Source organism: Physeter macrocephalus, unplaced genomic scaffold (assembly GCF_002837175.3).
Source record: "Physeter macrocephalus isolate SW-GA unplaced genomic scaffold, ASM283717v5 random_210, whole genome shotgun sequence".
NCBI classification, from domain to species: domain Eukaryota; kingdom Metazoa; phylum Chordata; class Mammalia; order Artiodactyla; family Physeteridae; genus Physeter; species Physeter macrocephalus.
The window spans coordinates 66,760-92,370 of record NW_021145496.1 but is presented as its reverse complement, the minus strand read 5'-3'; the positions used below and the strand labels follow the sequence as shown (position 1 = coordinate 92,370).

The window sequence follows — 25,611 nt, the reverse complement described above, 5'->3', positions numbered from 1 at the left end:
CAAGAACGCGATGCTCTTGACTCTTAGGGCATGCGATGCCCTCCCATCGCCTGGCCCTCGCTAGCAGGATAACAATCCTTTATTTCCTCGTGGCTGATCAGAGTTTATACATGTCCTCTACGCAGTTGCTTGGCAGACAGGGAAAATGGAGGCTGGGGAGGTGAGGGAACTTGCTCAAGGTCACGCGGTGGGCTCAGGGTCACACAGTGGGCTCGTGGCTGACTTGAGACCAGAACTCTAGGCTGGGGTCTAGACCAGGCCCTTCCTGTGCTACTTTACCCATCAGCTTTTGCAGAAAGTGACTCTCCTGTCCTCTCTTTCTCTCTCAGGGGTCCTTGGTGAATTTTGTCATGGTTATTTAAGGAACCTCGCCTAGAAGTCCCAACGCACAGTTCCCCATTGACGGGAAGGCTTGGACTCCAAGATGATTATAAAGGAATATCGGATTCCTCTGCCAATGACCGTGGAGGAGTACCGCATTGCCCAGCTGTACATGATACAGGTGGGTGGCGAGGCCGTGCACACAGCAGCTCTCAGCACCGGCGTGGAGGGTTGGGTGGCACTGTGGCCTTCGCAGCAGTATCTGCCCAGTAGGCTTCTGGTCAGTGTCTGAAATTGCACTGGAGCTCTGGCTTCCAAGCGCGAAGCCAGGCACATGCAACATGCCGTGGATGTTTGTGGCATTGGATTGTCTCACCAGCACTGTATTCACAGCACTGACAAGACTAATACTCTTTGTGTATAATACCCATCCTCTTACTGATCCAGATATCATCCTTGTGTTTAGTCAGCTTGAGCTGTATAACAAAATGCTACAGGCTGGGTGGCTTAAACAACAGACGTTCATTTCTCACAGTTCTAGAGGCTGGGAAGTCCAAGATCAAGGTACTGACAGATTTGGTGTCTGGTAAGGGCCCTCTTCCTGGCTTACAGACGGCCACCTGCTTGCTGTGTCTTCACAGGGCATAAGGAGCCAGGGAGCTCTCTGGGGCCTCCTTTATAAGGGCACAAATTCTATTATGAGGGCTCCAGCTTCATGACCTAATCACCTCCCAAAGGCCTGACCTCCTAGCATCATCCCATTGGAGGTTGGGGCTTCGACATATGAATTTGGGGGACGAGGGACACAAACGTTCAGTCCATGACAATCCATTTGGCAGACAGGAAGGTGCAAGGCCCAGAGAAGTTAAGTGACTTGTCCAAGAGCACACAGCCTGCCTCCCAGCTCCAGGTACGCACTTTCCTCATGCCTTAGGCTAAGTGGCTGATTTACAGAGTCACAAATGACTTTGAGGATGACCGGGCCTGTGACAAACCAGAGATGATCACCCCACCCCAGATGTTGCTGGCCTCCCTACTCAGTGCCTGACTAACCTGGAACCCAGGATAGGGAGACCCAGGATCGGCTCCTCATGGCCCAGATGTGACCACAGCTCCTGCTCGTTGGGGTGCTGGCTGTGGTCCTGCCCCGTGGGGGTCCCCATCCCAGCTTCTCTGCCAGCCTCTTGCTCATCCTTGGTGCCCCAGCCCTTTGCCTGGCCTGGCAGCTTTCCTCCCAGTTGGGGGTCTGATTATGAACCTGCTCCCGGCCTGGCTCTGGCTTTTCTGGGTACACGGACGCCTCGGTGCAGCCCCTGGCTGCGCAAGCGTGACACGGGGCCATCAGGGCAGGGAGAGCCCGGCAGGGCCCGCACCTTCATCCCGAGTGTGACCCGGCCCTCAGCGTGGGAAGCTTGGCTGGGAAGAGAACAGAAGGCCAACTCAGCCTCTCTGGGGGGCTGTTTGCTCCACGCTGCTTCAGAAGCGCCACTCAATTCCCTCTTGAACCACTTACCCAGTAATTATTCCTCGAGAGTGGGGAGAGGTGAGACTGGCATCAGCCCCCCCGGCGCCAGGCACTCTGGAAATCTCTCAGCCTGTTCAAGGACCAGGCTGATCTGCCAGAGGCACTGTTTGTCCTGTGGCTTCCTCATTCCTCCCCGAGCCAGGGGAGCCCTGGACCCTAACCCCGGACCGCAGCAGATGGCCCTCAGCTCTGCTAGGGCGCTGGGAGCATCAAGGTCCCAGGAGGCTGACTTTCAACTTCCAGTTTATCCCAAGCTTTTTCAAGTAGGTAAACACCTCGGACTCAGGGCTCCTCAGACACCTGCCATCTGCACCCCCTGTTTTAAGGTGCTTTTTTCAACATCTGTCCTATGCCTCCAATTAATGTGAAGCCTTCCCAGCCTCCTAGGTGATGCCTCCTACAGCCCCACTGACACACGTGCCTCTCAAGGCCAGCCTCCTCTGCCTGCGCTTTGGCATTCGTCTTACCCGCCTCTGGCTCCACGGTTCCGGGGGGGCTCCATCCACCGTGGGGGTGATGGACAAGCCCATTATCTCCACTGTGTGACAGTTTCATGGGTGTGAACGTACATCACAGCTCACCGACTGTACCTTTACAAATAGATGATTTATTGTATGTCAATCCTACCTCAATAATGCTGTTTAAAAACTAAGTTAAATTCACCAGACTTTTCTGTGCCCGGCCTGGGAAAGGGCTGGGCTACAGAGACGAATAAAAAGTGCTTTCTAAGACAGGAATGGAGACACAGACCTACTAGAGAATGGACTTGAGGATGTGAGGAGGGGGAAGGGTAGGCTGTGACAAAGTGAGAGAGTGGCATGGACATATATACACTACCAAACGTAGAACAGATAGCTAGTGGGAAGCAGCCGCATAGCACAGGGAGATCAGCTCGGTGCTTTGTGACCACCTAGAGGGGTGGGATAGGGAGGGTGGGAGGGAGGGAGACGCAAGAGGGAAGAGGTATGGGAACATGTGTATATGTATAACTGATTCACTCTTTTGTAAAGCAGAAACTAACACACCATTGTAAAGCAATTATACTCCAATAAAGATGTTTAAAAAAAAAAAAAGTGCTTTCTGCGCTCCAGGCTTGCCTGCGGGGAGACTGATGTGTATGCAGCCCACTGAGTAGAGGCCAGAGTAGTGGGGCTAGGAGGCTGGGAGCCCAGTGCTCCAGGAGGGCCTGCATTCCGAGCTGGGCCTTACGAGATAGATGGTCCATCAAGGAGGGCAGCTTCGTTTTTCTGGAAAGAAGAGCAAGACCTTAGTTCATTGCCCACTGATCCTGCTTTCCAACTGTGGTGGCAGGTAGGAAGAGGCCGGCCTTCTGAACAAGCCACCTCCTCCCTGAGGTTGTAAACAAGATGGGCTCACGTATCAAAGTGCCTCATACCTGCCTGACCAGCACTCAATATGCATGTTGTTCAAGGTTAAAAAAAAGAAAGGAAGGAAGGAAGGAAAGAAAGAAAGAAGAAAAGAAAAATTGGTCTGGCTGGGAGCGAGCCTTCCATCCTAGGAGGTGCCCAGCAAACGGGGAGGGATCAGAAGCGAAGCGGCTTAGCCAGGACCCTGGACAGCTCTGAGAGCTGCCTGATTGGCCGGGTTTCTTGGACTTTGAATCCTTTACCCCCCACCCCCTTCATCCGGTGCTTTTTCTGCATCAGGCCCCTGGCGGCTCAGGCTCCTCCCTTGCAGACCCCAGGCCCCAGGGGTGGGGGAGGGGAGGAGAGGAGGGGGGAGGGGCCTTCACCCAGCCTGTGCGGGCTGGGTAGGGTAGGTCACGCCCGCAGTCTCGGGGAGGCAGCGCAGCACCGGCTGCTCGCGGGAGTGGTTGGCAGGGATGGGCAGTGACTTCTGATGTGAGCAGGACCCTCCCCTCCTCCTCTTCTCCCCTCCCCCATCCCTGGGGCCTGGGGTCTGTGCAGGCCCAGTGAGGCCAGGTGGGAGGCACCCTCCCCGCCCCTGCTCCCTCTCTGGCCTTCCCTGGGCCTTCTCTGCCCTCGGATCCCGAGCAGGCCGCACCTCAGCCCTCAGAGACTCCGTGTGCACTGACCCCTCTGACCTGCAAGTCCTTTTCTCACCGAGCCACCCGGCACCCCAGATGTTTCATTCCCTGGGGCTGCCGTAACAAAGCACCACGAACTGGATGGCTTAAAGCAACAGAAATTTATTCTCTCAGAGTTCTGGAGGACAGAAGTCCAAAATCAAGGTGTTAGCAGGCCGTGCTGCCTCTGAAGGCTCTGGGGGGCTGGGGGGAATCCTCCCTTGCCTCTCCCAGCTTCTGGTGGTGGCCGGCAGTCCTTGGCGTTCCTTGGTTTAAAGCTGTTTCACTCTAGTCTCTGCCTGTGTTATCACATGGCTGCCTGCCCTCCGTGTGTGTCTGTGTCTCCGTTTTCTCTTCTTATAATGATCTCTTCTCATTGGATTTAGGGCCCACCCTAAGTTGTCTACTCCATCTAAGTTAAGATGACCTCATCTTAACTAATTATCAATACATCTGCAAAGACCCTATTTCCAGATGAGGTCACAGTTTGAGATTCTAGGTAGACATGGATTGGTGGGGGGAGGCCTTTAACCCACTACACTGGGGCTTGGGCAGACAGGTAACCCCATCCCCACTTATAGTTTTAGAAACTGAGACCAGACACAAGAAGAAACCTGTCCAGGATGAGAGAAAGTTGGCCACAGGGTTAGGACTACAGTCTCTGTACTTGCTCGATAACTACTTATCAGCACCTACCTCGTCCTGAGGTGTTTTCCTTGAGGCGCTCACTGCTTCAGGCGTGCAGGCCCTGGACTCCAGCAGGTCTGAGTTGGTCCTGGCTCTGCTGTTTTGTAACTGTAACCTTGGATGGTCGCTCGGCCTCTCTGAGCCTCCACCTTCCCATCTGTACCTTGGGGGCGATGGTGGTCCTGCACTCTTCTCAAGGGCTCATTGCAGTAACCGTATGAGAAAGCGCATGCCAAGCGCTTAGCACAACTGCTAATAAACGAAGCCACTGTAAGAGGCGGGACCTTGGAAAGCATCCGGGAAATGGTCGCTATTTTCATTATGGAATCTGGGCCACATTCCAGGAGCTCCTTTAAAGAGTGAGGAATGTCATGTCCCTGCTTTGACTCCATCTGACCTCAACCAGGGTCTGCTGTTTTTCTGAAGGGGACTCAGTGTCTCTGGCCATGCAGATACATCATGTCTTTGTGCCTTAGAGAGGGTTCGTGCCCCGAGGGCAAGGCCGTGCCCTGGGGAGTGCCTGTGTACGTGTGCGAGGACTCAGGTGCGTGCATGTGTGAGTGTATGCGCACCTGCTGTTCAGGAAGCTGACCGAAGATGGCCTGCTGTCACGTCACCATGGAAACAGATGCTGGGCTTAAAGTCACCAGCACCTTGACCACGAGGTTTTGTGCAGAAGCAGAAACCTGAGCTTCTGGACCCTGGGAAGGGCGTTCGTGGCAGAAAGACACTTGGAGGTGACCCAGGCGTCACATCTCCTGGGCAGTGCCTCCGAGGCCCCTTCTCACTCCTCGTGTTTGATCTCTCTGAAATCTTAGTTGAGTACAAGAGGCAAGGTTGGTTTTTATTTGTTTCTTTGTTTTGTTTTATACCAGATTTATTGAGCTGTAAGTCCCACACCACACAATTCACACATTTAAAGTGTACAGTTTAGTGGCTTTTAGCACATTCACAGAGTTGTGAAAACATCACAATTCTAGAGCGTTTTCGTCATCCCATAAAGAAGTCACTCTCCATTTTCCCCCAACCCCCAGGCAACCAATAATCTACTTTCTGACTCTCTGGATTTGCCTGTTCTGTACATTTTATATAAATGGGATCATATAGTATATGGCCTTTTGTGTCCGGTTTCTTTCACTCGGCATGTTTTCAAGGTTCATCTCTGTAGTAGCATGTGTCAGTACTTCATTCCTTTTTACAGCCAAATCATGTTTTATTGTATGGATATAATTCATTTATCAGATATATTATTTACAAAAAAGTTTCTCCCATTCTGTGGATTGTCCTTTCACTCTCTTGATAGTGTCCCTTGATGCACAACAGTTTTTTTTTTTCATTTTGATGAAGTCCAATTTAGCTGTTTTTTGTTTGGTTGCTTGTGCTTTGGGTATCATATTTGAGAAACCATTGTCAAATCCGAGGTCATGAAGATTTGCCCCTATGTTTTCTTCTAAGAGTTCTATACTTTTAGTTCTTACAATTAGGGCTTTGATCCATTTTGAGTTAATCTTTATATGTGGTATGAGATAGTAGTGCAACTTCATTCTTTTGCACGTGGGTATCCAATTGTCCCAGCAGCATTTGTTGAAAAGACTCTTCCCTCCTGCATTGAATGGTTTTGGCACCCTTGTTGAGAATCAATATGTATAGCGTACAGATCGGTGGGTTTATTTCTAAACTCTCATCTCCATTCCATAGATCTGTCCTATGCCAGTACTACACTGTTTGGATTACTAAAGTTTGTGTTTTTTTTTAAAGAGCTGCTACCACCCGCAACAGGTGGATGAATCTTTTTTTTTTGGCTGCGTTTGTCCTTCGTTGCTGCGCGCGGACTTTCTCTAGTTGCGGCGAGTGGGGGCTACTGTTCGTTGCGGTACAAGGGCTTCTCATTGCGGTGGCTTCTCTTGTTGTGGAGCATAGGCTCTAACCGTGCGGGTTTCATTAGTTGTGGCACACAGGCTCAGTAGTTGTGGCGCATGGGCTTAGTTGTTCCGCGGCATGTGGGATCTTCCCGGACCGGGGCTCGAACCCGTGTCCCCTGCATTGGCCGGCAGATTCTTAACCACTGCCCCACCAGGGAAGTCCCTACTATAGTTGTGTTTTGTTTTGTTTTTTATTTTTGGCTGCGTTGGGTCTTCGTTGCTGCATACGGGCTTTTCTCTAGTTGCAGTGAGCGGGGGCTACTCTTCACTGTGGTGCTCGGGCCCTGGAGCTCGTGGGCTTCAGTAGTTGTGGCATGTGGGCTCAGTAGTTGCGGCGCACAGGCTTAGTTGCTCCGTGGCATGTGGGATCTTCCCGGACCAGGGATCAAACCCGTGTCCCCTGCATTGGCAGGCGGATTCTTAACCACTGTGCCACCAGGGAAGTCCCCCTACTATAGTTTTATAGCGAGTTCTGATATCAGAAAATGTGAGCATTCCAACTTTGTTTTGTTTTCAAAATTGTTTGTGCTGTTTGAGAGCCCTGGAAATTCCATATGAATTTTAGGATCAGTTTTTCCCTTTCTACCAAAACTGCCATTGGATTTTGATAGGGATTACATTGGACCTGCAGATTGCTTTGGGGAGTATTGACATCTTAACAATACTAAATCTTCCAGTGCATGAACACAGATGTCTTTCCATTTATTTAGATCTTCTTTAATTTCTTTCAGCAATATTTTACAGTTTTCTGTGTACAAGTCTTGTACCTCCTTGGTTAAATTTATTCCCAGGTATTTTATTCTTTTGGATGCTATTGTAAATGGAAATGACTTCTTTATTTCCTTTCTGCATTATTTGCTTTTGTGTGTTGATTTTGTATCCTGCAACTCTGTTGAGTATACGTATTAGGTCTAACAGATTTGGGGGCGATTCTTTAGGCTTTTCTGTATATGAGTGTGTCATCAACAAATTGAGATAGTTTTACTTCTTCCTTTCCTATTCGAATGCCTCTTACTATTTGTTTTTCTTGCCTAATTTCTCTGGCTAGAACCTCCAGTACAATGTTGGCTAGAGGTGAGAAAGCAGGCATCCTTGTCTTGTTCCTGACCTTGGGAACACTTCCAGTCCCGGTACACTTAGGAGTCAGAACGGAGGAGTTTGCACGTGCGGTGCTGGGCTCGGAGAGGGAACCGTGGCCCCTTCAGTCTCCTGCATGAGTGCTGGGGCACGTGGAGCCGGGGGGTGGGGTGGGGGGGGTGTCCTGAAGTGACACAGGAGGAGCCAGCCAGGTTGGCCAAAACCCCACCGCCCAGTCAGCACCCTCGGCCAGTCTCCTGAACCCCTCCCCCTCTGCAGAGTGCTCTGGACCCACACATCGCTGGTGCTTTTGTCCCCACAGAAGAAGAGCCGTAACGAGACGTTCGGTGAAGGCAGTGGCGTGGAGATCCTGGAGAACCGGCCATACACGGACGGCCCTGGCGGCTCCGGGCAGTACACACACAAGGTGTACCATGTGGGCATGCACATCCCCAGCTGGTTCCGCTCCATCCTGCCCAAGGCGGCCCTGCGGGTGGTGGAGGAGTCCTGGAACGCCTACCCCTATACCCGAACCAGGTGAGCTTGCCCTCAGCCTCGTGCTGTCTGCTGGGGAAGCAACCCTGCGGCATAGATCCAGGTGCTGGCCCCCCAGACAGGCTCAATCCCCACACCCCAAGGAGCCCTGGCTCCTGGGGAGCTGAGCCTCCGTTCTGAGTGGTACCCTGGAGGTCCCCCAGGTTCCCCCTCAGAGAACAGGCAGGAGAGGGAAGGGTATACCCCTAGGTGCCTTCTAGCCTGCCAGTGGGGGAGAACAGGAAGGCATGAGGCCAGCAAGGGCCATCTGAGACTCCTTTGCCACCTGGGAAGGCTCAGGGAATACAAACTCACTTTAACATTCGCCTGGGAATGCAGGACAGTCAACCGGCTGGGAAGAAACACAAACTGAGGGTAGACCAGGTGGCCCAGATTCCCATCCCTGAGACCTTCAGCGACTGTGATGATGTTTTATAACAAACCATGTTGAGCAGGGCTTCCTTTGGATCCCTCTGGTAGGGGGGCTCTTCGCTCTGTGGCCCCCACCCAATGCAGCTGAGCACTGCTGCGTTAGAAGAGATCGGGGGCTGCTCCCAGCTGGCCACCCACTTGCCGAGCAGGCGGAGTCCCCATGAATCCCCTGGGGCTTCCTTCCCCAGGTCGTTGAGGGCCTGGAACTTGCTGGAGGGTCCATCCAGGTTATTCCTCTTCCCAGCAGCACTTTCCTCCTCTGAGCTCATCTCCAGTCAAGAGAGAGGGGCTGTCTCCCTGTTGCCACACCTGGTTTCTTAGGGGACGGGGGACAGGGTGGCATGTCACACGAAGCGCCGGTCCAGATTCAGCCGACTCAGCAGTGTGCCACCTTAGCTGTGCCTGCGTGCACACCACGCCTCACGCACGTGGACGCAGGGCTGCCGGCATCTTCCCGGAACGACTCCTCCTTCCCCCTAAACCCACCCCTGCCCCCAACCTGGACTTGGCTCTTCTTGGGACGAGGTGAAGGTCCAGGAGGTGGACGGGACAGACGGTTCTCGGCCACCACTCCAGCCCTCGCCCTCCACCCAGCCACCCACGCCCACACCTCTAAGCTCGAGCCCTGATGGATACTCTGCTTCTCCCACAGGTTCACTTGCCCTTTTGTGGAGAAATTCTCCATTGACATCGAAACCTTTTATAAAACTGACGCTGGAGAAAACCCCAATGTGTTCAGCCTGTCTCCTGTGGAAAAGAACCAGCTGACGATCGGTAACCGTCTACCCCGACACTCCCAAGTCCGGGAAGGGCAGGAGCCCTGCAGGGCTGAGTTCCCGCCTTCCCCGCCCGTGGGCCCCTTGACTCTGCCCCTGGCCCTCAGGCCTGGCCGCTGCAGACCGGCTCCTGCCCCGGGCGGGGAGGTTAGAGCCCAAGCAAGCCTGGTCGGAGGTCGGCAGGGGAGGAAGGATGCGTCTGCTCGGCCCCGTTTCCCCGATGTGCCCACCAAGGCTACGTGCGTTTCCCGCTCAAGCCCGTTCCCTTCATCCCTTCGAAGTGTCCCCATCCCCAGAAATGCATGCGTGTGCTTGGGGGCCACATCAGGCTGACAGCCATGCGTGAGTGCAGCAGGCCGGATGGGGCCTGTGTCCCCTTGATGGTGGGCGGCCTCTGCTCTACTCCCCTCTAGCTGACTATGCCATGTGGGAAACAGGTCCCATTTGTTAAATCTTCTTTTTCAAGCGAGGCCAGAAATCAGGGTTTTCATGTGAAATCTTCCAGTTCCCAAACGTTGACAGCTAATTTAAAATCTTTGTAAATATGCCAGCCAACAAGACACATCCATGGGCCGGCCGCACCTCAGCAGGCCCCGAGCCCGTAGGAACAAGCCGTGGTGGTTCCCAGACGGGTGCACGGCTGGTGTTGGAGGGGTGTTGACGAGCCCCCAGGCGGCCTCAGGGGCCTGGAGGGCAATCCCCTGAGACTCCTCCCTCCTGCCGGAGTTTTCAGGCCCCCGTGGGCTTTGGGAGATACCTTAGCTTCCGAGCGCTACCAGAACGAAGTACCGCAGACTAAGGGACTTAAGACAACAGATACTTTTTGTCTCACAGTTTTGGAGGTCAGAAGTCAAGGTCAAGGTGTCAGCAGGGTTGGCTCCTTCTGGGGTCCCTGAGGGAGAATCGGTTTGGGCCTCTCCCCTAGATTCTGGTGGCTGCTGGCAATCTTTGGCGTTCCTCGGCTTGTAGACGCATCACCTCAATCTCTGCCTTCATCTTTACATGGTGTTCTCTCTGCGTGCATGTCCGTATTCGAATTTCTCCTTTTTTTTTCTTTAATTGAAGTATAGTTGATTTACAATGCTGTGTTAGTTTCAGGCGTATTCTTTTTAACGGAGCCAAATTTCTCCTTTTTATAAGCACTCTAGTTATATTGGATTAGGTGCACCCTAATGACCTCACTTTAATTAGATTACTTCTTTAAAGACCCTGTCTCCAAATAAGGTCACATTCTGAGGCCCTGGGGGCCAGAACTCCAACGACTGAGTTTAGGAGGGGACACATTCTACCCATAACAGGAAGGAAGGACCCAGCATGACGCAGGCCCTCTGGCAGCTCTTGTCCGGCCAGCTGCAGGCTCCCCCCACCCCGAAGTCCTCCTGCCATGGTTCCTAAGTCCCAGCCCAGCCCCTTAGCGGCCTTTGCCTGCCTGAGCGGGGTGGGCACGTGGTCTGCTCCAGGAAGGATGTGCACCCCTCCCCACATCCTGCTGCCCTCGGGCCGCTTCTGACCCATCACCAGTCTCGGCGGGGCCAACGTCTGCGTCTGTAAACCAGGGCCCAGACTCGGTGCCAGCAAGCCAGGGAGACGAGACAGCCGGGGCCCGGTCGGAGCAGAGCCCCTCCAAGCGCCGTCGTCCCCACACATCTGAAAGAAGGGCTCTCTGAGCCGCAGATCCTGTCCTGGGTTCCTCCTCACCAAGTGTGCACACAACCCCGTCTACCACACGCACACCTCGGGGAGCCAGCCCAGCAGGATGGCTTTGACTTGGGGGAGGAGCCGTGTGGCAAGAGGTGGTCCTTTCCGGATTCGCTCACTGTCCCACCCCTCACCCAGGTCCCAGCAGCCCCCAGTGCTGTTTCCCAAGCGCCCAGCCCCATGGCATCTGCTGCCCAACCACTCTCAGGCACATCTGGACCCTCTCAGGCCCGACGCCTCCCCCTGGGCCCGTCAGATGTGGCTTCCGGACTCTTCCCTGCTGATCTGTCTGGGAGGGGCTTCCCAGCAGGCCAGCCGCCTTAAAGCACACGTGTAGGGCCACTTCCCCTCAGGGTGCCGGCCGGGCACAAAGGCTGGCGAGAGGTGGTGGGTGTGTCCAGCTGCATCCCCGCCACCTCTACCCACGCAGACACCCTGGCAGTTCCCCAAACTCCCCCACCTCCTGGGTAAGTGTCACATTCTGGGACGTTCTTGGCTTCACTGTTCTGCCCCTGTAGCTGAAACACCAGCTTTTCTGGGAAGCTTTACTCTCTTACTCGCCCCCGCCCCTTCCCACATCCTCCATCCTCATCTCGCCCATGCTTCTCCAGCTCGTCACCTTATTTATCCGCTTTGGCAAGCGTGCCCCAAACAGGGGGGTTGCTGAAATGATTCGAAAAGGCAACAAGGAAAGCCCCAGGTCCTGAGGGCGGGGGAGCTCGGGGTCAGGGTGGACCAGAGCAACATCCTCACCCCCACGTCGGGCCCCGGGGCACATCGAGGCCTGGGGCCCTACGAGGATTTGGGGGTTGGCAGGGACATGGCGAGGAGACTGGATGGGGAGGAGTGGGGTGGAGGTTGGGGCAGAAGTTGTCACTCACGGGGTCTCCCCGTAGATTTCATCGACATCGTCAAGGACCCCGTGCCCCCCAACGAGTACAAGACGGAAGAGGACCCCAAGCTGTTCCACTCGACCAAGACCCAGCGGGGGCCCCTGTCCGAGAACTGGATCGAGGAATACAAGCAGCAGGTCTTCCCCATAATGTGCGCCTACAAGCTCTGCAAGGTGGAGTTCCGCTACTGGGGCATGCAGTCCAAGATCGAGAGGTTCATCCACGACACGGGTGAGCGCGCCCGGCCTCTCCGTCTGTGTGCCCCTGTGCGCCCGCCCTCTCTCCCTGCATCTGCCCGGGACTCCACGTTTCTGTCTTCCTCTGGACAGGCGACCCCCCCAGGCCCACATGCAGCCGCCCACCGGGTTCACCTTGACCATATGAACCCTTGCTGAGCACCTACAGGTGACAGGCGGTGTATGCCTGCCCCAGACGCTCCGGACTGGCTGGTATTTGTAACATGTGGCGCCCACCCACCATGGGGGAGCAGCCCCAGGGGACTGCCCCCCTGCTGCTCACAGCACCTCTCGGCGCCCCAAGGCCAGACCCCAGGCCCTGCCCCGGCACTGCCGCCCGCTTTGGGCTGGAAGTCCCAGGGGAGAGCGTCTCGGACATCCTCCTGTCCTGCACCCACGCTCGCCTGGCCGAGAGCAGGTGCCCAGGGGTTCCAGAAGGAGCTAGTGCCGACCCGGGCTCCTCCCTGCCCCCTAGTCAGGGCACAGGTCGGTGCCCAGGGCCTGGTTTGAGCCCCAAGGCTCATGACCCAGGAGCGGCACCCGGGCAGACACCTGCTCACTCCAAGAGCAAGGGTGACTGTGTAGCCATGAGCAGAGTCACAGCACTGATGGTATGCTCCACAGGTGTCACATCAGCTCTCCGTGGCCCTGCCGGGTGGCCACTGTCACCCCCTCCAACCCCCATCTGCAGTGGAGGAAGCCCAGGGCCAGCCCTGGGTCTGAACCCAGATCTCCCGTCCAGCCGTCCTCGTCTGTGCGTCACATCTCATCAGACGGTCTGTCCAGTGTGGGTGCTGGCTGACCCTGAGGGTGGCGTGCCTGAGGCCACGGCCCGGGGCTTGGGGGCACCCTCCCAGGAGCAGGGGTGAGAGGGAGTTTCTCCCAGGCAGGCTTTTGGGAATGAAGGGATACAGAAAGGACGGCTGGGGAGGCCGAGTGGCCTGAGCGAGGCTGCAAGTGGGAATCAGGAGGTGAGCCCGGAGGAAGGGTCGTCAGAGACCAGCCTGGGAACAAGGAAGAGCTGGACCACCTGGGAAGCCGCTCAGCTTTCTCTAGGAAAGCGGGAGGAAGAGTCAGTGATGACCCTTCCGGGTTTGCCCCCCTGGAGAAACTCAAATGCACGTTCTGGAATGTTCAGAGCAGCAGGATTGTAAAAGCAAAACGGACAAACAGTGAAAGTGACTCAAAGGCCCACTGGCAGGAGAAAGAGTAAATAAAATGTGGTATTTCAAACAAATAAATACCATACAGCAACAAACCGGCAACTCACCCAAAAAAGGCAAGTGGCAGAAAAATACATGCAGCATGACACATACATGTAAATGCCAGCAACATGGAGGCCAGCCCAACATATTGTATAGAAAAACACGGAAAGAAAAGCAAGTGATAAACACAAAATTCAGTGTGTTTGCAGAGTAGTGCTCACAGTTCTAGAACATTCCATGCCCCCAGAGTCTTTCACAATCACCCCCACTCTCATCCCCGCCCAAGGCGGCCCCCATCTGCTTCCTGTCCCTGTGGTTCTTCTATTCTTTATACCTTAAAAGTATCTTATTTTCTATCTTATCTTCTCTATGTGATATATTCCTATATATCGTACTTTACTGTATTTTATATCTTATTTTATATTGTATGTGTATATATTCTGTTTAAAAAAGAAAGGACCAACGTGCTTCGAACTTGAGGTTGACTTTCCCGTGGGAAATTCGACAAGAGAAGTGTCCTTGACTCTGAGATAGGAAGCACTCAGGAAGTCCTCCTCCAGCTCCCCACAAGGCAGGAATTCCCCCCGCCCCGCAAGCCTCAGCATGGCTTCTGAGCACACACAGTACCTTGGGAAGCCCCAGTACCCCAGTTACAGAGCCACTGTGAGCTTGTGCGGCCATCTGTGAGCCGGACCCCTCATTCACACATGGGGAAACGGGCACGAGGGCAGTGGTTCGCTGGAAGCCACGCAGTGGGCGAGGGGCAGAGCCTGTCCTGCAACGTGGGGCACCTCCCAGCCTCGGAGTCCCCGAGGGGCTCTAACACGGGCGTCTCTCTCTCTCCCTCCCTCCCCCCAGGCCTGCGGAAGGTGATGGTGAGGGCCCACCGGCAGGCCTGGTGCTGGCAGGACGAGTGGTACGGGCTGAACATGGACAACATCCGGGAGCTGGAGAAGGAGGCGCAGCTCATGCTGTCCCGCAAGATGGCCCAGTTCAATGAGGACGACAGGGGGGCCGCGGAGCTGGCCAAGGACGAGGCCGCCCAGGACCAGGCCCCCAGGGAGCCCCCCCAGGCCAGCAGTGGCGGTGGGGAGCCCCTGGTGGGCAGGGGTCTGAAGAAGCAGTGGTCCACGTCCTCCAAGTCGTCTCGGTCGTCCAAGCGGGGAGGTGAGCGCACTGTGTCCCCGCGGGTGTCCCTGCCCTCTACTCGTCCACCGCGGCGACTGCCCCTGCCAGGGCAGCCCCGTGCCTCTGCCGGGGACTTCGGCCTCTGAAGGTGGACTCTTGCTCTCGGACCTGCGGGACTCGGAACTAGTCACCTGCTTGTAGCCTCCGGCTCGGAGTGAAGCCCAGGGCGTTGCCCCAACCCTGGCAGCTTCCCCCAGACTCTCCCACCCAGACGCACCCACACAGCCCGGCTGAGACAGGCAGGCTGGCCACGCGGGATCCCCCTCTCCCAACCCCTCCTGGGACCCAGCCGGCTGCAGCTCTGAGCCAGGGTTCCAAGGCGGGGTGGGGGGGTCTGGGTGCGCTGCACCCAGCACACCCAGGAGAGGCTTCTGCGCCTGAGGGAGCGGCCAGGCCAAAGGAACCTGAAAGGCTTCAGATACTCAGAAAGGCCTTTCTCTGGAACTTACTTGAAATTGCGGTGGTTATTGGGGAAACTCGGGGTATTTTGTATAGAACGCCAGGAGTCCGCCCCCTCCAGCAAAATCCAGCTTTTCCCACACCAGGCTTGTGCTGTGCTGAAGGGGTCCACGGAAACACACGCATCGACACCTTTAATCTCACTTTCCGCCCTTGCCAGGCATCCCTGTCTGTCGGCCCCGCCGTGGCAGAGTTGCAGGGGCTCGCTCCTGGGAATTCCCTGGCGGTCCACTGCCGGGGCCCGCGTTCAGCCCCTGGTCGGGGAACTAAGATCCCGCATGCCACGCAGTGGTGCGGCAAAGAAAAGGGCGGGGGGCTTCCTTGGTGGCGCGGTGGTTGAGAGTCCGCCTGCCGATGCAGGGGACACGGGTTCGTGCCCCGGTCCGGGAAGCTCCCACGTGCCGCGGAGCGGCTGGGCCCGTGAGCCGTGGCCGCTGAGCCTGCGCGTCCGGAGCCTGCGCTCCGCAGCGGGAGAGGCCACAACAGTGAGAGGCCCGCGTACCGCAAAAAAAAAAAAAAAAAAAAAAAAAAAGGGAGGGGGCCTCGCTCCTGAGCAGATCAGGTCAAGGGCACAGGAGTGGACCCAAGCCTGGGTGACTGCACGTCCTGGCCTCATACCTGACCCCCCCCCTCCCCCATCCACGTCCTCCCGGGACAGGACTGCATTGTGCCAGGTGGGCTGGGAGATGAGTCAGAGCCGCCCCGCCCTCATTTCTCCATTTCATCCCCTTCTGAGCCCTCCCGGCCCTACTCCAGCATCATCGCACCTGCCTGCCTCTGCCCGCTCATCCCGGTGCTGCTGGGTGGGCCGGTCAGTCTGGGGTTTTGCCTTCCAGCGAGTCCTTCCCGCCACAGCATCTCGGAGTGGAGGATGCAGAGTATCGCCCGGGACTCGGACGAGAGCTCGGATGATGAGTTCTTCGACGCTCACGGTAGGCGGGCCTTCCCAAGAGGGGGAGGGGAGGGGTCTGAAAGAGCTGCGGGGCGTGCAGGTCAAGGCGGGGATTACCCGTGAACAGCAGCACGTGGGGGCCGAGGCAGGATGAGGTGAAGTCACCAGGAGTCGGGGGTCTCACACTCACCTTAACCTGGTATCAGACTGTGCACGGGGTCTGGCAGGTGGGGACTGTTCTCTCGAACCCCCCCAAAATGGATTTACAATCAGATGGTGACATTTTTTCCATATGTGAATTTATTCCCGAAGGGAATTCCCTGGCGGACCAGGGATTATGACTCGGTGCTTTCACTGCCGTGGCCCAGGTTCAATCCCTGGTCAGGGAACTAAGATCCCGCGAGCCATGAGGTGTGGACAAAATAATAATAATAATTCCCTAAGAAGCTTTACAAAAGCGTAACTTCTTCTAATCTTCTAATTTTTGTAATTACTGTCTTTTCATGATTAAATTAACACACATCTAATGTAGAAACCTTAGAAAATACAAACAAGTAGAAAATACGTGAAGTGCCCGTTTTCCCGCGAATCCCAGAATAAGCACAGCAAGCAAACAGCCGGATAAATCACCCGCCTGCGCTGGGAAGATGCACATACCGAACATCCTTGCTTTGTACCTTTGCCTTTCCTCTTGAGGAAGTAAGAGGGGCCGGCAGGCAGGTACAGGGAGACAGGTTTGCAGTTTATAAGGCAGGACAGACTCAGAAAGGGACAGGGACGTGCCCACAGGCACACAGCAGGGCAGAGGCAGGTATGGCCCTGGGGTGGCGACCTGGAACAGGAGGCAGGTGGTCCTGAGCCAGCCTCTGCACCTGGGGCCTCCCTGAGGGCAGAGGGGGTGTTTGAGGCATCCCATACTTCCACTCGCCTCCAGCCAGGCCAAGAGGCGGAGCCCCTCCTGGCTCTGTGTCCCTGATATGAGGAAAAGACACATCTGATGTAGAAACTTTAGAAAAAGCTGGAAAAGAGAAGAGACAGCAGAGCAGGAGATGCCAGAGCCGCAGTGTCCTGGGGAAACTGTCCCAGTGACCCACAGAGGAGGGAGCAGCCACGCCAGAGCCCAGACAGCTGCTTCCTGCCCAGCAGTCATGGGTGGAAGTGCTCAGAAAAGCAGAAAAAAAAGTCATGGATGGAACTGTTCATAGCAGCACTTCTCACTAAGCTGTCGTTTTGTGGACATTGAAAACAGTCAGGAACATCACGGAGAAACAAGACGTGGTCCGTCCATACGATGGAATGTGACTCGAGCACGAAAAGGGATGAGGCACTGACACGTGGTTGAAACTTAGAAACACCATGGGAAGTAGAAGAAGCCAGACACAAAAGACCACATACTGTATGATCCCATGTATGGGAAATGTCCCAAACAGGCAAATCAGTAAGGACGGAAAGTCAACCGGTGGTTGCCAGGGTCTGGAAGAGGCCGTGTATGAGGCATGACTGCTAATGGGGACAGGTTTCCATCGGGGGAGATGGAGAAGTTCTGGAACCAGACAGAGCTCATGGTTGCACAGCATTGTGAATGGACTAAATGCTACTTGAAAATGGTTAAAATGGTGAATTTTATGTTAAGTGAAAGTTACCACAATTTTTTGAAAAACATCAGGCAGAAGCCCCGTGAGTACGTGGCCATGTGTCCGTCCTGTTAAGGAAGGGAGAGCATAGAGCCAAGTGGGGAGGGCCACACGGGCCAGAGAAGCATGGGAGCCCCCAGAGCGGTCACTCTCAGGCCTCCCAGCGCCCCCGCCCCCCTGACTCCCTGCCCTTGACTGGGGTGCTGAAGTCCCTCTCTCTCGTCCCCAGAGGACCTGTCCGATTCCGAGGAAATGTTCCCCAAGGACATGACCAAGTGGAACTCCAATGACCTCATGGACAAAATCGAAAGCCCTGAGCCAGAGGACACACAGGGTAACCAGCTGGGGGCTGCAGGTTACAGCCTCCTACGGAGGAGCACCCAAGCGCCCAGGAGGGTTGGGGGGACACCTCGGGCCCTGCTTGTCATGGTCACAGCCTCTGTCCGCTGGGCCTGCCCCTTTGCTCACACCCACCCACCTCTTCTGCCTTGCAGACGGTCTGTACCGCCAGAGCGCCCCCGAGTTCAGGGCGGCCTCCAGTGTGGAGCAGCTGAACATCATCGAGGTGGGTGCCGAGGTGGAGGGCCAGGGCTGCAGCGGGGTGGGGGGGGCGGCGGGCAGGGCGTAAAGGGCCAGTCCCGCGGGGGAGACCATGGAGGCAGAACTTGGCTCCCACGGCATCACGTCCACACTGGCCTGGGCACCACTGGAGAGAGGCCTGGGGCCCACCCCCTCTGATGTCCCTGAGAGCCAGCAGGGACTGCAGACAGCTCCCCCTAGGAAGGCCTTGACCCCGCTCCACCCTTGGAAAGCAAAATGAGAAACTTGTAAATTCCAGATCAAAAATAAGTCCTTCACCTTGTGCTCAGCTTGTCTGAAGTCCCTGAAGGAAAAAAGATAGAAGGGGAGGAAGCGAAAGTCGTCTAGGCAGAAGTGATGGGCCGGCTGCGGCCGCCCCGCCGGGGGTGGGAAAAGCTCTCAGTGTCCAATAAAGCTGTCTCGGTAGAGCGCTTGTGTCCGCTTCGGGGGTTCTTTGCGTGGAGCTCACGCCCCTTCTCCTCCTCCACCTGTGGGCGGTCAGAGCTGTTTGCACTGGGGCAGGAGCCGGCGCAGAGTGGGGCTATCACACGCTGCGGTCACCTCGTTGCTCTGGCCTCTAGCTGCCCAAAGGTGGAGACGGCATCTCTGGGGACTCAGGACCCGTGGGGAGTTTGGGCCGGGGAGGGGGTGCCTCCGCACCGCCCTCCTCCTCTTGGGGTTCTCTTTGAGGTCTGAGGTCGAAGCAGGCTTTTCTAGAAGGGTGATTGGGACGAGGGGAATTGATTCCCAATTGCCGGTTAATGGCAATAAAGCAAACGGAGCCCCCTCCGTGCCTTCGGCGCACACAGCTCTGACGGCCCCCCAGGAGGGGCAGACCGGGCCTGGGGCTCTGGATCTTCCCGGGGATGTGCATCTGGACCCAGCACTGCTCCGGGACACCGCCGTCCAGAGTCAGGTCCCTTGCTGGCAGCGGTCTCCAGACCAGAGCCTCTTCTCCCAGGCTCGAGGAAGGAGGAGGGCTTTACCTAGTCACTGGTGGGGACCCCTGGCTCTCCAGAGCTGGCTCCCAGGCCCCGCCTCCCAACGGCTCTGTTCCCACTGGGGTTCGAGTCTCAGGCACGGTGTGCCCCTGTAGAAAGCAGTTTGAATGGGAGGAAAGCTGTGTCTCGGACCGGCCTCCTGGGTCCCTGAAGAGTCCCCAGCCTCCAGCGCTGGGTCCCAGCAGCCAGGATTCTCTCAGCCCTGCCCTGCCCAGCCCTGCCCGTCCCAGGTGACTAGGGGCCATGTCCGGGTGACAGGGAGGGTGCTGTAAGACGTGCCTTGCACGAGCCTCTCGCCTGGCTGTGTTGATCAGTCCTTAGGACTGTCTGGTGCTTCCGTCCTGGCCTGTGGTCTGGGCAGCCAGTGACCACACCCTGCCTTGGGCCATGAGTTCATTCCTGCCCAGGCCCTGTGGCCCACGACCGGCCGATGACCGGCCCCCTCCTGGGGATGGAGACAGCCCCGCCTAGCCTCCACCCCAGGCCCGGTACCACCCACCAGCCTTCCTCCCGCCCAAAGCCTCTGCTGCTCAGAGGCTCCCAGCCCAGCCCGACCCGTGGCCGGTGGCTCGCCAGTCCCTGGGTTCAGTGCCCGCACCGCGCAGCCCGCTCTTGGGTTCTGTATTGACACTTGGGTCCCGCTGCTGCCCCACCTCCTGCCATCGGGGCCCAGTTCAGGGCCAGCTGACCCCCCATGGACCCTCCAGATGGCTTCAGCCCCTTGTTCTGCCCCTGAGTTCCTTAGGGACAGGCCCCTCTCTTCAGCTCCCTTCCCCGCCCCCCTCAGCCCCTGACACAATATGGGCAAGGCAAGTACTCACCTGTGGGTCTCTTGGGCCCTGGCCCTGGCCTCCCACACCAGAAGTCACACACCAGAAGCCAGGGATGGGGAGAGGCCCCTGGGGGTGGGGCTACAGCCTGGGGTAGCAGAAGAGCACTGAGCTGGTGGCAGGAGCTCTGGGTTCCGGTCCAGCTTGGTACTGACGCGCTGTGTGATATTAGACAAGTCCCTTGTCCTCTCTGGGCCACCTCGTCTCCAGATAGAACAGTTCCATTCCCATGGTGGATGTGTGCAAGTCTCACCTGGACTTCATAAGCAGGGCTGGCCAGCAAGAAGTGGGGGCATGACCCCTCGCAAATGAGGGGTGTTCAGATAGACACACCTGCGTTTCCCTCCCCACTCTAAGATGCTGGGGTTCTGCCACCTCTGGGACATCTCTGCTCTTGAGGACCTTGGTCTTAGAGTCTGGGAATGGCAGGGCCTGGGGGCCGTGGGCCCGGGGCAGCGGGGGAGGGCCCACGTAGATGGAGGGAGAGCTCAGAGCTGCTGGCTGAGCGGCCAAGCTGAATCTGAATCCCTGACCCCCGCCGCCCCTCTTTTTCCTTTTTCTCTTTAATTGCTTGCCTCAGAATTTTTTTGTTTTGGTTTGTCTCGTTTTGGGTTTTGGCTGCATTGCGTCTTTGGTGCGGCGCACAGGCTTCTCTCTAGTTGTAGCGCGGGCTTAGTTGCCCCGCAGCATGTGGGACCTTAGTTCCCCAACCAGGGATCGAACCTGCATCCCCTGCATTGGAAGGCGGATTCTCAACCACTGGACCGCCAGGGAAGTCCCCCCCAGCCCCTCTTAAGAGAGCCTTTGAGGGCTTCCCTGGTGGCGCAGTGGTTAAGAATCCGCCTGCCAATGCAGGGGACACGGGTTCAAGCCCTGGTCGGGGAAGATCCCACATGCCGCGGAGCAACGAAGCCTGCGTGCGTAGCCCCCGTTTGCGGCAACCAGAGAAAAGCCTGCGCACAGCAACGAAGACCCAGCGCAGCCAAAAATAAATAAATAAAATAAAATAAATTTTTTAAAAAAGAGAGAGAGCCTGTGACAGACCGACGTCTGGACAGACACACGGAGGGCAGGCAGGCCCCAAAAGCCCGCACGGGGCTGAGCCTCTGCCTGCCCCCCAAGGCTGGAAGCCCAGAAGCCCCTGCCTGGGCCCACAGATGGGAGGTGGAGTTGTGCTTCGGAAGGAAGAGACCCTCTCCCTCCATGTCCTCTGCCCCGGTCAGGCCGGTCAGGCCGGCAGGGAGCAGGGCTGAACACAGAGGGGAGGGGAAGAAGCAGCTGGGCCTCCCCGGGGGAGGGGCACCAGGCCCCGGAGCAGAGGAACTGAGATGGGGTCTCAGAGGGAGTGACTGGGCCGCCACAAGCGTCCCCCCGGCAGGACAGAAGCTTTGGCCAGGAGCCGAGTCCCCAGGGAGTTCACCGCCCCTCCCCCCCGCCCCCCTCCCCCCCCCACCCCGCACAGGACGAGGTCAGCCCGCCGCTGGCCGTGCCGCCCTCCAAGATCCACGTGCTGTTGCTGCTGTTGCACGGGGGCACCATCCTGGACACGGGCGCCGGGGACCCCGGCTCCAAGCAGGGCGACACCAACACCATCGCCACCGTGTTCGACACCGTCATGCGCGTGCACTACCCCAGCGCCCTGGGCCACCTGGCCGTCCGCCTGGTGCCCTGCCCGCCCATCTGCTCCGCTGCCTTCGCCCTCGTCTCCGAGTGAGTGCCCAGGCTCGCTGCCACCTGCCCCGCCCCCCGCCGCAGTACTGGGACCACAGTGCTGACATCCAAACCCGCCGTCTAACCTATTCTGCCGGGAGGCGGCAAAACCTACGCAGATGGCTGAGCCTAGAGTCCTGCAGGGGCCGGGGCCCAGAGCTGAGGCTCAGTTTCTGCATCTGTAATGTGGGGATGCTGACCTGCCTCCAACATGCTGGCCTTACTCCCCAGCCCTGTTCCCCACGCCTGGCCTGGAAGCATCCCCACGAGGTTTGCCAAGTCGGGGCTGAGGCTCTCAGGGTGTCAGGCAGCTCCTGCTCTGGTGCTCGGGTCAGGGAAGAGGGGCCCACTGGGCTGAGCTGAGGCCACCTGCTCTCTCCTGACCGCTCTCCCGCCCCCAGCCTCAGCCCCTACAGCCACGACGAAGGCTGTCTGTCCAGCAGCCAGGACCACATCCCCTTGGCCGCCCTGCCCCTGCTGGCAACCTCTTCGCCCCACTACCAGGAGGCCGTTGCCACAGTGATTCAGCGGGCCAACCTCGCCTACGGGGACTTCATCAAGTCCCAGGAGGGCGTGACCTTCAACGGGCAGGTGAGTTGTGGGGTGGGGGAAGGGAAGACAGAAACCCTGCAGGGTGGGCTGGCCTGGTCCTCCAGGCCAGGGCTCTCCCCGGCCAGCCCTCCAGCAAGCAGGGTGGGCTCTCAGGCCCCTGAGCCTCTCCCCCTCCAGGTCTGCCTGATCGGGGACTGCGTCGGGGGCATCCTGGCGTTCGATGCCTTATGCTGCAGCAACCAGACGGCGTCTGAGAGTCAGAGCAGCAGCCGCCGGGGCAGTGTGGCCAGTGTGCAGGTACTAGTTTCCCCCAGCCCCCGGAGCAGGGGGCGTCCAGGATGGGGACTGGCTCACCCTCTGGCTCCAAACATCCCAGAGGCCTGCAGAAAAAGGGAAGGGCAGAGGTTGCTAATGCAGGTGCCCAAAGGCAGCGGGTGGATGCGGGGGACAGGTGACCAGCTGCGCCGCGGCTCAGCGTAGGAGCACGGCAGCTTCAGCAGGCGGTGAAGCAGGGTCTGCACCGTGGGGAGCAGGCTCTGGTCCTGGGGGGTGGATCCTCTGAGCTTCCCAGTAGGAGAGAGGACCCAGGCTCCCTCTGCTGCGGAGTAGCAAACGGCCTGGCAGGCCGGGCGAGGCAGCGGGACCAGTGGGCGATCAGCAAGGCCCACGTGGGCAGGCCAGGCCAGGAGTGAAGCCTGGGGGGCTGTGGGGCACAGAGGGACAGGGCTTTTCCCTCCCTGGCTTGCATGAGAGGCCGCTGAGCAGTGGCCAGTGGGCCTGGAGTCAGGAGGGCAGACACAGCTTCCAGGACACTGAAGAGGGGGCCAGGCCAGAGGCCACTGGGCAGTGAGCCTGCATGGCGCCGTTCCAGGACACTGACCTGCTGTCCCCGGGCACGACGGTCAATGCGGCACATGGCGGCAACCTGGAGAGCAGCCGGCACCTGAGCCGCAGCAACATCGACATCCCCCGAAGCAACGGCGCGGAGGACCCCAAACAGCAGCTGCCCCGCAAGAGGAGTGACTCGTCCACCTACGAGCTGGACACCATCCAGCAGCACCAGGCCTTCCTGTCCAGGTGCGTAGTGAGGCCACCGCCAGGTGAGGACGGGGACTCTAAGACAGAGGGATGGCTCAGAAGTGAGGACATGGATCGGATCGTGCCGATGGCCAACGTGAGGGTGCTGGAGGCCCCCCGGCCCTTGTCCTGGGATCCCCAGACCGGGCCACGGCTCTTCAGCCAGGAGAAGGTGCTTGTTGGGTACGGCTGTGGTCTTGTACACGCCTTGGGCCATCTTGAGTCAGAGGGAACAGATTGACCAGGGCTGGAAGTGGGGATGGCAGAATCGGGGCAGAACTGACCGGGGACGGCGTGATCCCGCTCCGGGCTGTCCCAAAGGCGGTGGGCTCCCTAGAGAGGTCGGGAGCTGCTGTCACCGGAGGTGTCCCAGTGCTGGACAGCTGCACGCACAGGACCACAGAGGGGCCAAGCCTCGTTTGGGCCTGATGACCCCTGAGGAGCCTCTTTCAGGAGGCTAAGGACAGGCCAGCCCCGAGAAGGGCCGTGGTGTGACCTCATTCGTCCCCCTACATCTGCAGCCTCCACGCCAGCGTGCTGAGGAACGAGCCCAGCTCCCGCCGCTCAAGCAGCTCCACCATGCTGGACGGCACAGGGGCCGTGGGCAGGTTCGACTTTGAGATCGCTGACCTCTTCCTCTTCGGGTGCCCGCTGGGGCTGGTCCTGGCCTTGAGGAAGACCGTCATCCCCTCCCTGGATGGTGAGAGTCCCTGCAGGGGAGGAGTGAGGCGCGGGGGGCGGGGCAGGCATGAGCTGGGCAGAGGGTCTCAGTGGACCCCTGTCATGAGGCCATGGCCACATCCCAGGCCCCTTCCTCCTCTTTTCTGCACCCCCCACCAAGGGCCCATTGCTCTCCTTTGCTCCAGCTTCAGCAGCTCAGTCTCTGGCCCCATTTCCCAGCACGCTGTTTCGTTTAATCTCCAAGGCATCTCTGGGAGCTGAGGTCCAGAGATGGAAGGGGCTGCCCCAGGATCTGATGGGGTCAGACCCAGTCTCCCAGGCCCAAGGTCTTCCCATAAGGAAGAGATGTGAAGCCAGGCACCCCCAAAGTCTCCTCGATCGGGTGGCCTCCCAGCCCCAGAGGGACTACAGCCACGCTGCTCCAGGTTCCTCCTCATGGCTACACACACAGGGAGGTGGAACCTGTGGGCTAAGCAGCCGTCAGAGCAGCAGTCCCTGCCCAGTGACCCCGAGATCAACGAGTGCGGTCCAGGGAGACCTGCCATCCTACAGGAGCTGTGCAGGGGCCCCAGCGGGAAACTGAGGCTCAGAGAGGCAGGCGTAGACACTTGCCCAAGAGCAAGTAAACAGTGGCTTCGGTATGAGTGCACAGACTCAGACACTGATGTTAGGGCAACGTCATCTGTAATGGTGAAAAACCAGAACCAACCCAAACGGGATGCGGGCTGGTTCAATCAATTGCGGCACAGCCATACAATGGAATACCCCGCCGCAGTTAAAAAGAATGGGGCGGAACTAGAGTGCTGATACGAAAGACTCCCATTTATTGTGTTAAATAGAAAAAAAAAAAAAGCATAGATTATGTTCAGAAGCATAGATTATGTTCCTATTTGTATGTATTTTTTAAAGTGAGATATGTTACTGATAGTTTATAATGACATTCACGTGATCTTCCCATCAACTGAGATGTTCGAAAGCACAGCCCCATCGCACAGCCTAGAGACATTTCTAATCGCGGAGGATGGCTCCAGCCCGCTCGGGCCGCGCATGCGCGTGAGGCTCCCAAAAAAGGTGCAGGTGGGGCGCCAGCCCCGGGGCTCTGGGGAGAAAGGGAACCCTCCGTTATATGTGTTTTATCATATATATTTCTGTACTTAAAAAGAAATTTTTTTAACCACCGTCATTATAACTTTTTCAATTAAAACAAATTTGGTTAATAAAGGGACAGTGGCCCAAACAGAATCCCAAAGTTGATAGAGACACACTTTCGGGTTTCTCTGTATCCCCAACCCCCGTCCCGTCGCGCTGCACCCAATCCCAGCCTGCTCTAGGCCCCGCCTCCTGAGGGCGGAGCTAGCTCCAGGCTCTGCGACTCCTCCCCCTCTCCGCCCCCCAGTTTTCCAGCTGCGGCCCGCCTGCCAGCAAGTCTACAACCTCTTCCATCCCGCCGACCCGTCGGCCTCGCGCCTGGAGCCGCTGCTGGAGCGGCGATTCCACGCCCTGCCGCCTCTCAGCATCCCCCGCTACCAGCGCTACCCGCTGGGGGATGGCTGCTCGACGCTGCTGGGTGAGAGCCCCATGGGCCCCCGGCCCTGGGGGAGGGTGGGACTTGTCCCCTCTCCTTGGGTGCCCCAGGCCGGGGCTGGCCCTGCCAT

The 25,611-nt window shown here is 57.7% G+C and overlaps 1 protein-coding gene across 9 annotated transcripts in view; it reads left to right on the top strand.

Annotated features, from left to right (window-relative positions):
• Positions 1-62: 62 nt before the first annotated feature.
• The window catches only part of PITPNM2 (phosphatidylinositol transfer protein membrane associated 2), a 34,485-nt gene continuing 8,936 nt past the window's right edge, over positions 63-25,611 (top strand). For 4 of the 9 annotated variants that reach the window (XR_003678355.1, XR_008616604.1, XR_003678356.2 and 1 more), the window contains exons 1-14: positions 65-502; positions 7,902-8,116; positions 9,198-9,319; positions 11,916-12,143; positions 14,212-14,520; positions 15,837-15,932; positions 17,756-17,860; positions 18,021-18,091; positions 21,399-21,646; positions 22,048-22,237; positions 22,376-22,495; positions 23,070-23,275; positions 23,797-23,975; positions 25,353-25,523. Coding sequence is in view for 5 of the 9 variants with exons in the window: in XM_028484675.1 (XP_028340476.1) it covers positions 425-502; positions 7,902-8,116; positions 9,198-9,319; positions 11,916-12,143; positions 14,212-14,520; positions 15,837-15,932; positions 17,756-17,860; positions 18,021-18,091; positions 21,399-21,646; positions 22,048-22,237; positions 22,376-22,495; positions 23,070-23,275; positions 23,797-23,975; positions 25,353-25,523 (2,338 nt within the window). In the remaining 4 variants the exon portion in view is untranslated. Of the gene's footprint in view, positions 503-7,901; positions 8,117-9,197; positions 9,320-11,915; positions 12,144-14,211; positions 14,521-15,836; positions 15,933-17,755; positions 17,861-18,020; positions 18,092-21,398; positions 21,647-22,047; positions 22,238-22,375; positions 22,496-23,069; positions 23,276-23,796; positions 23,976-25,352; positions 25,524-25,611 lie in introns of all 9 variants that reach the window. The other 5 variants (XM_055082660.1, XM_055082661.1, XM_055082662.1 and 2 more) reach the window with 2 other exon arrangements.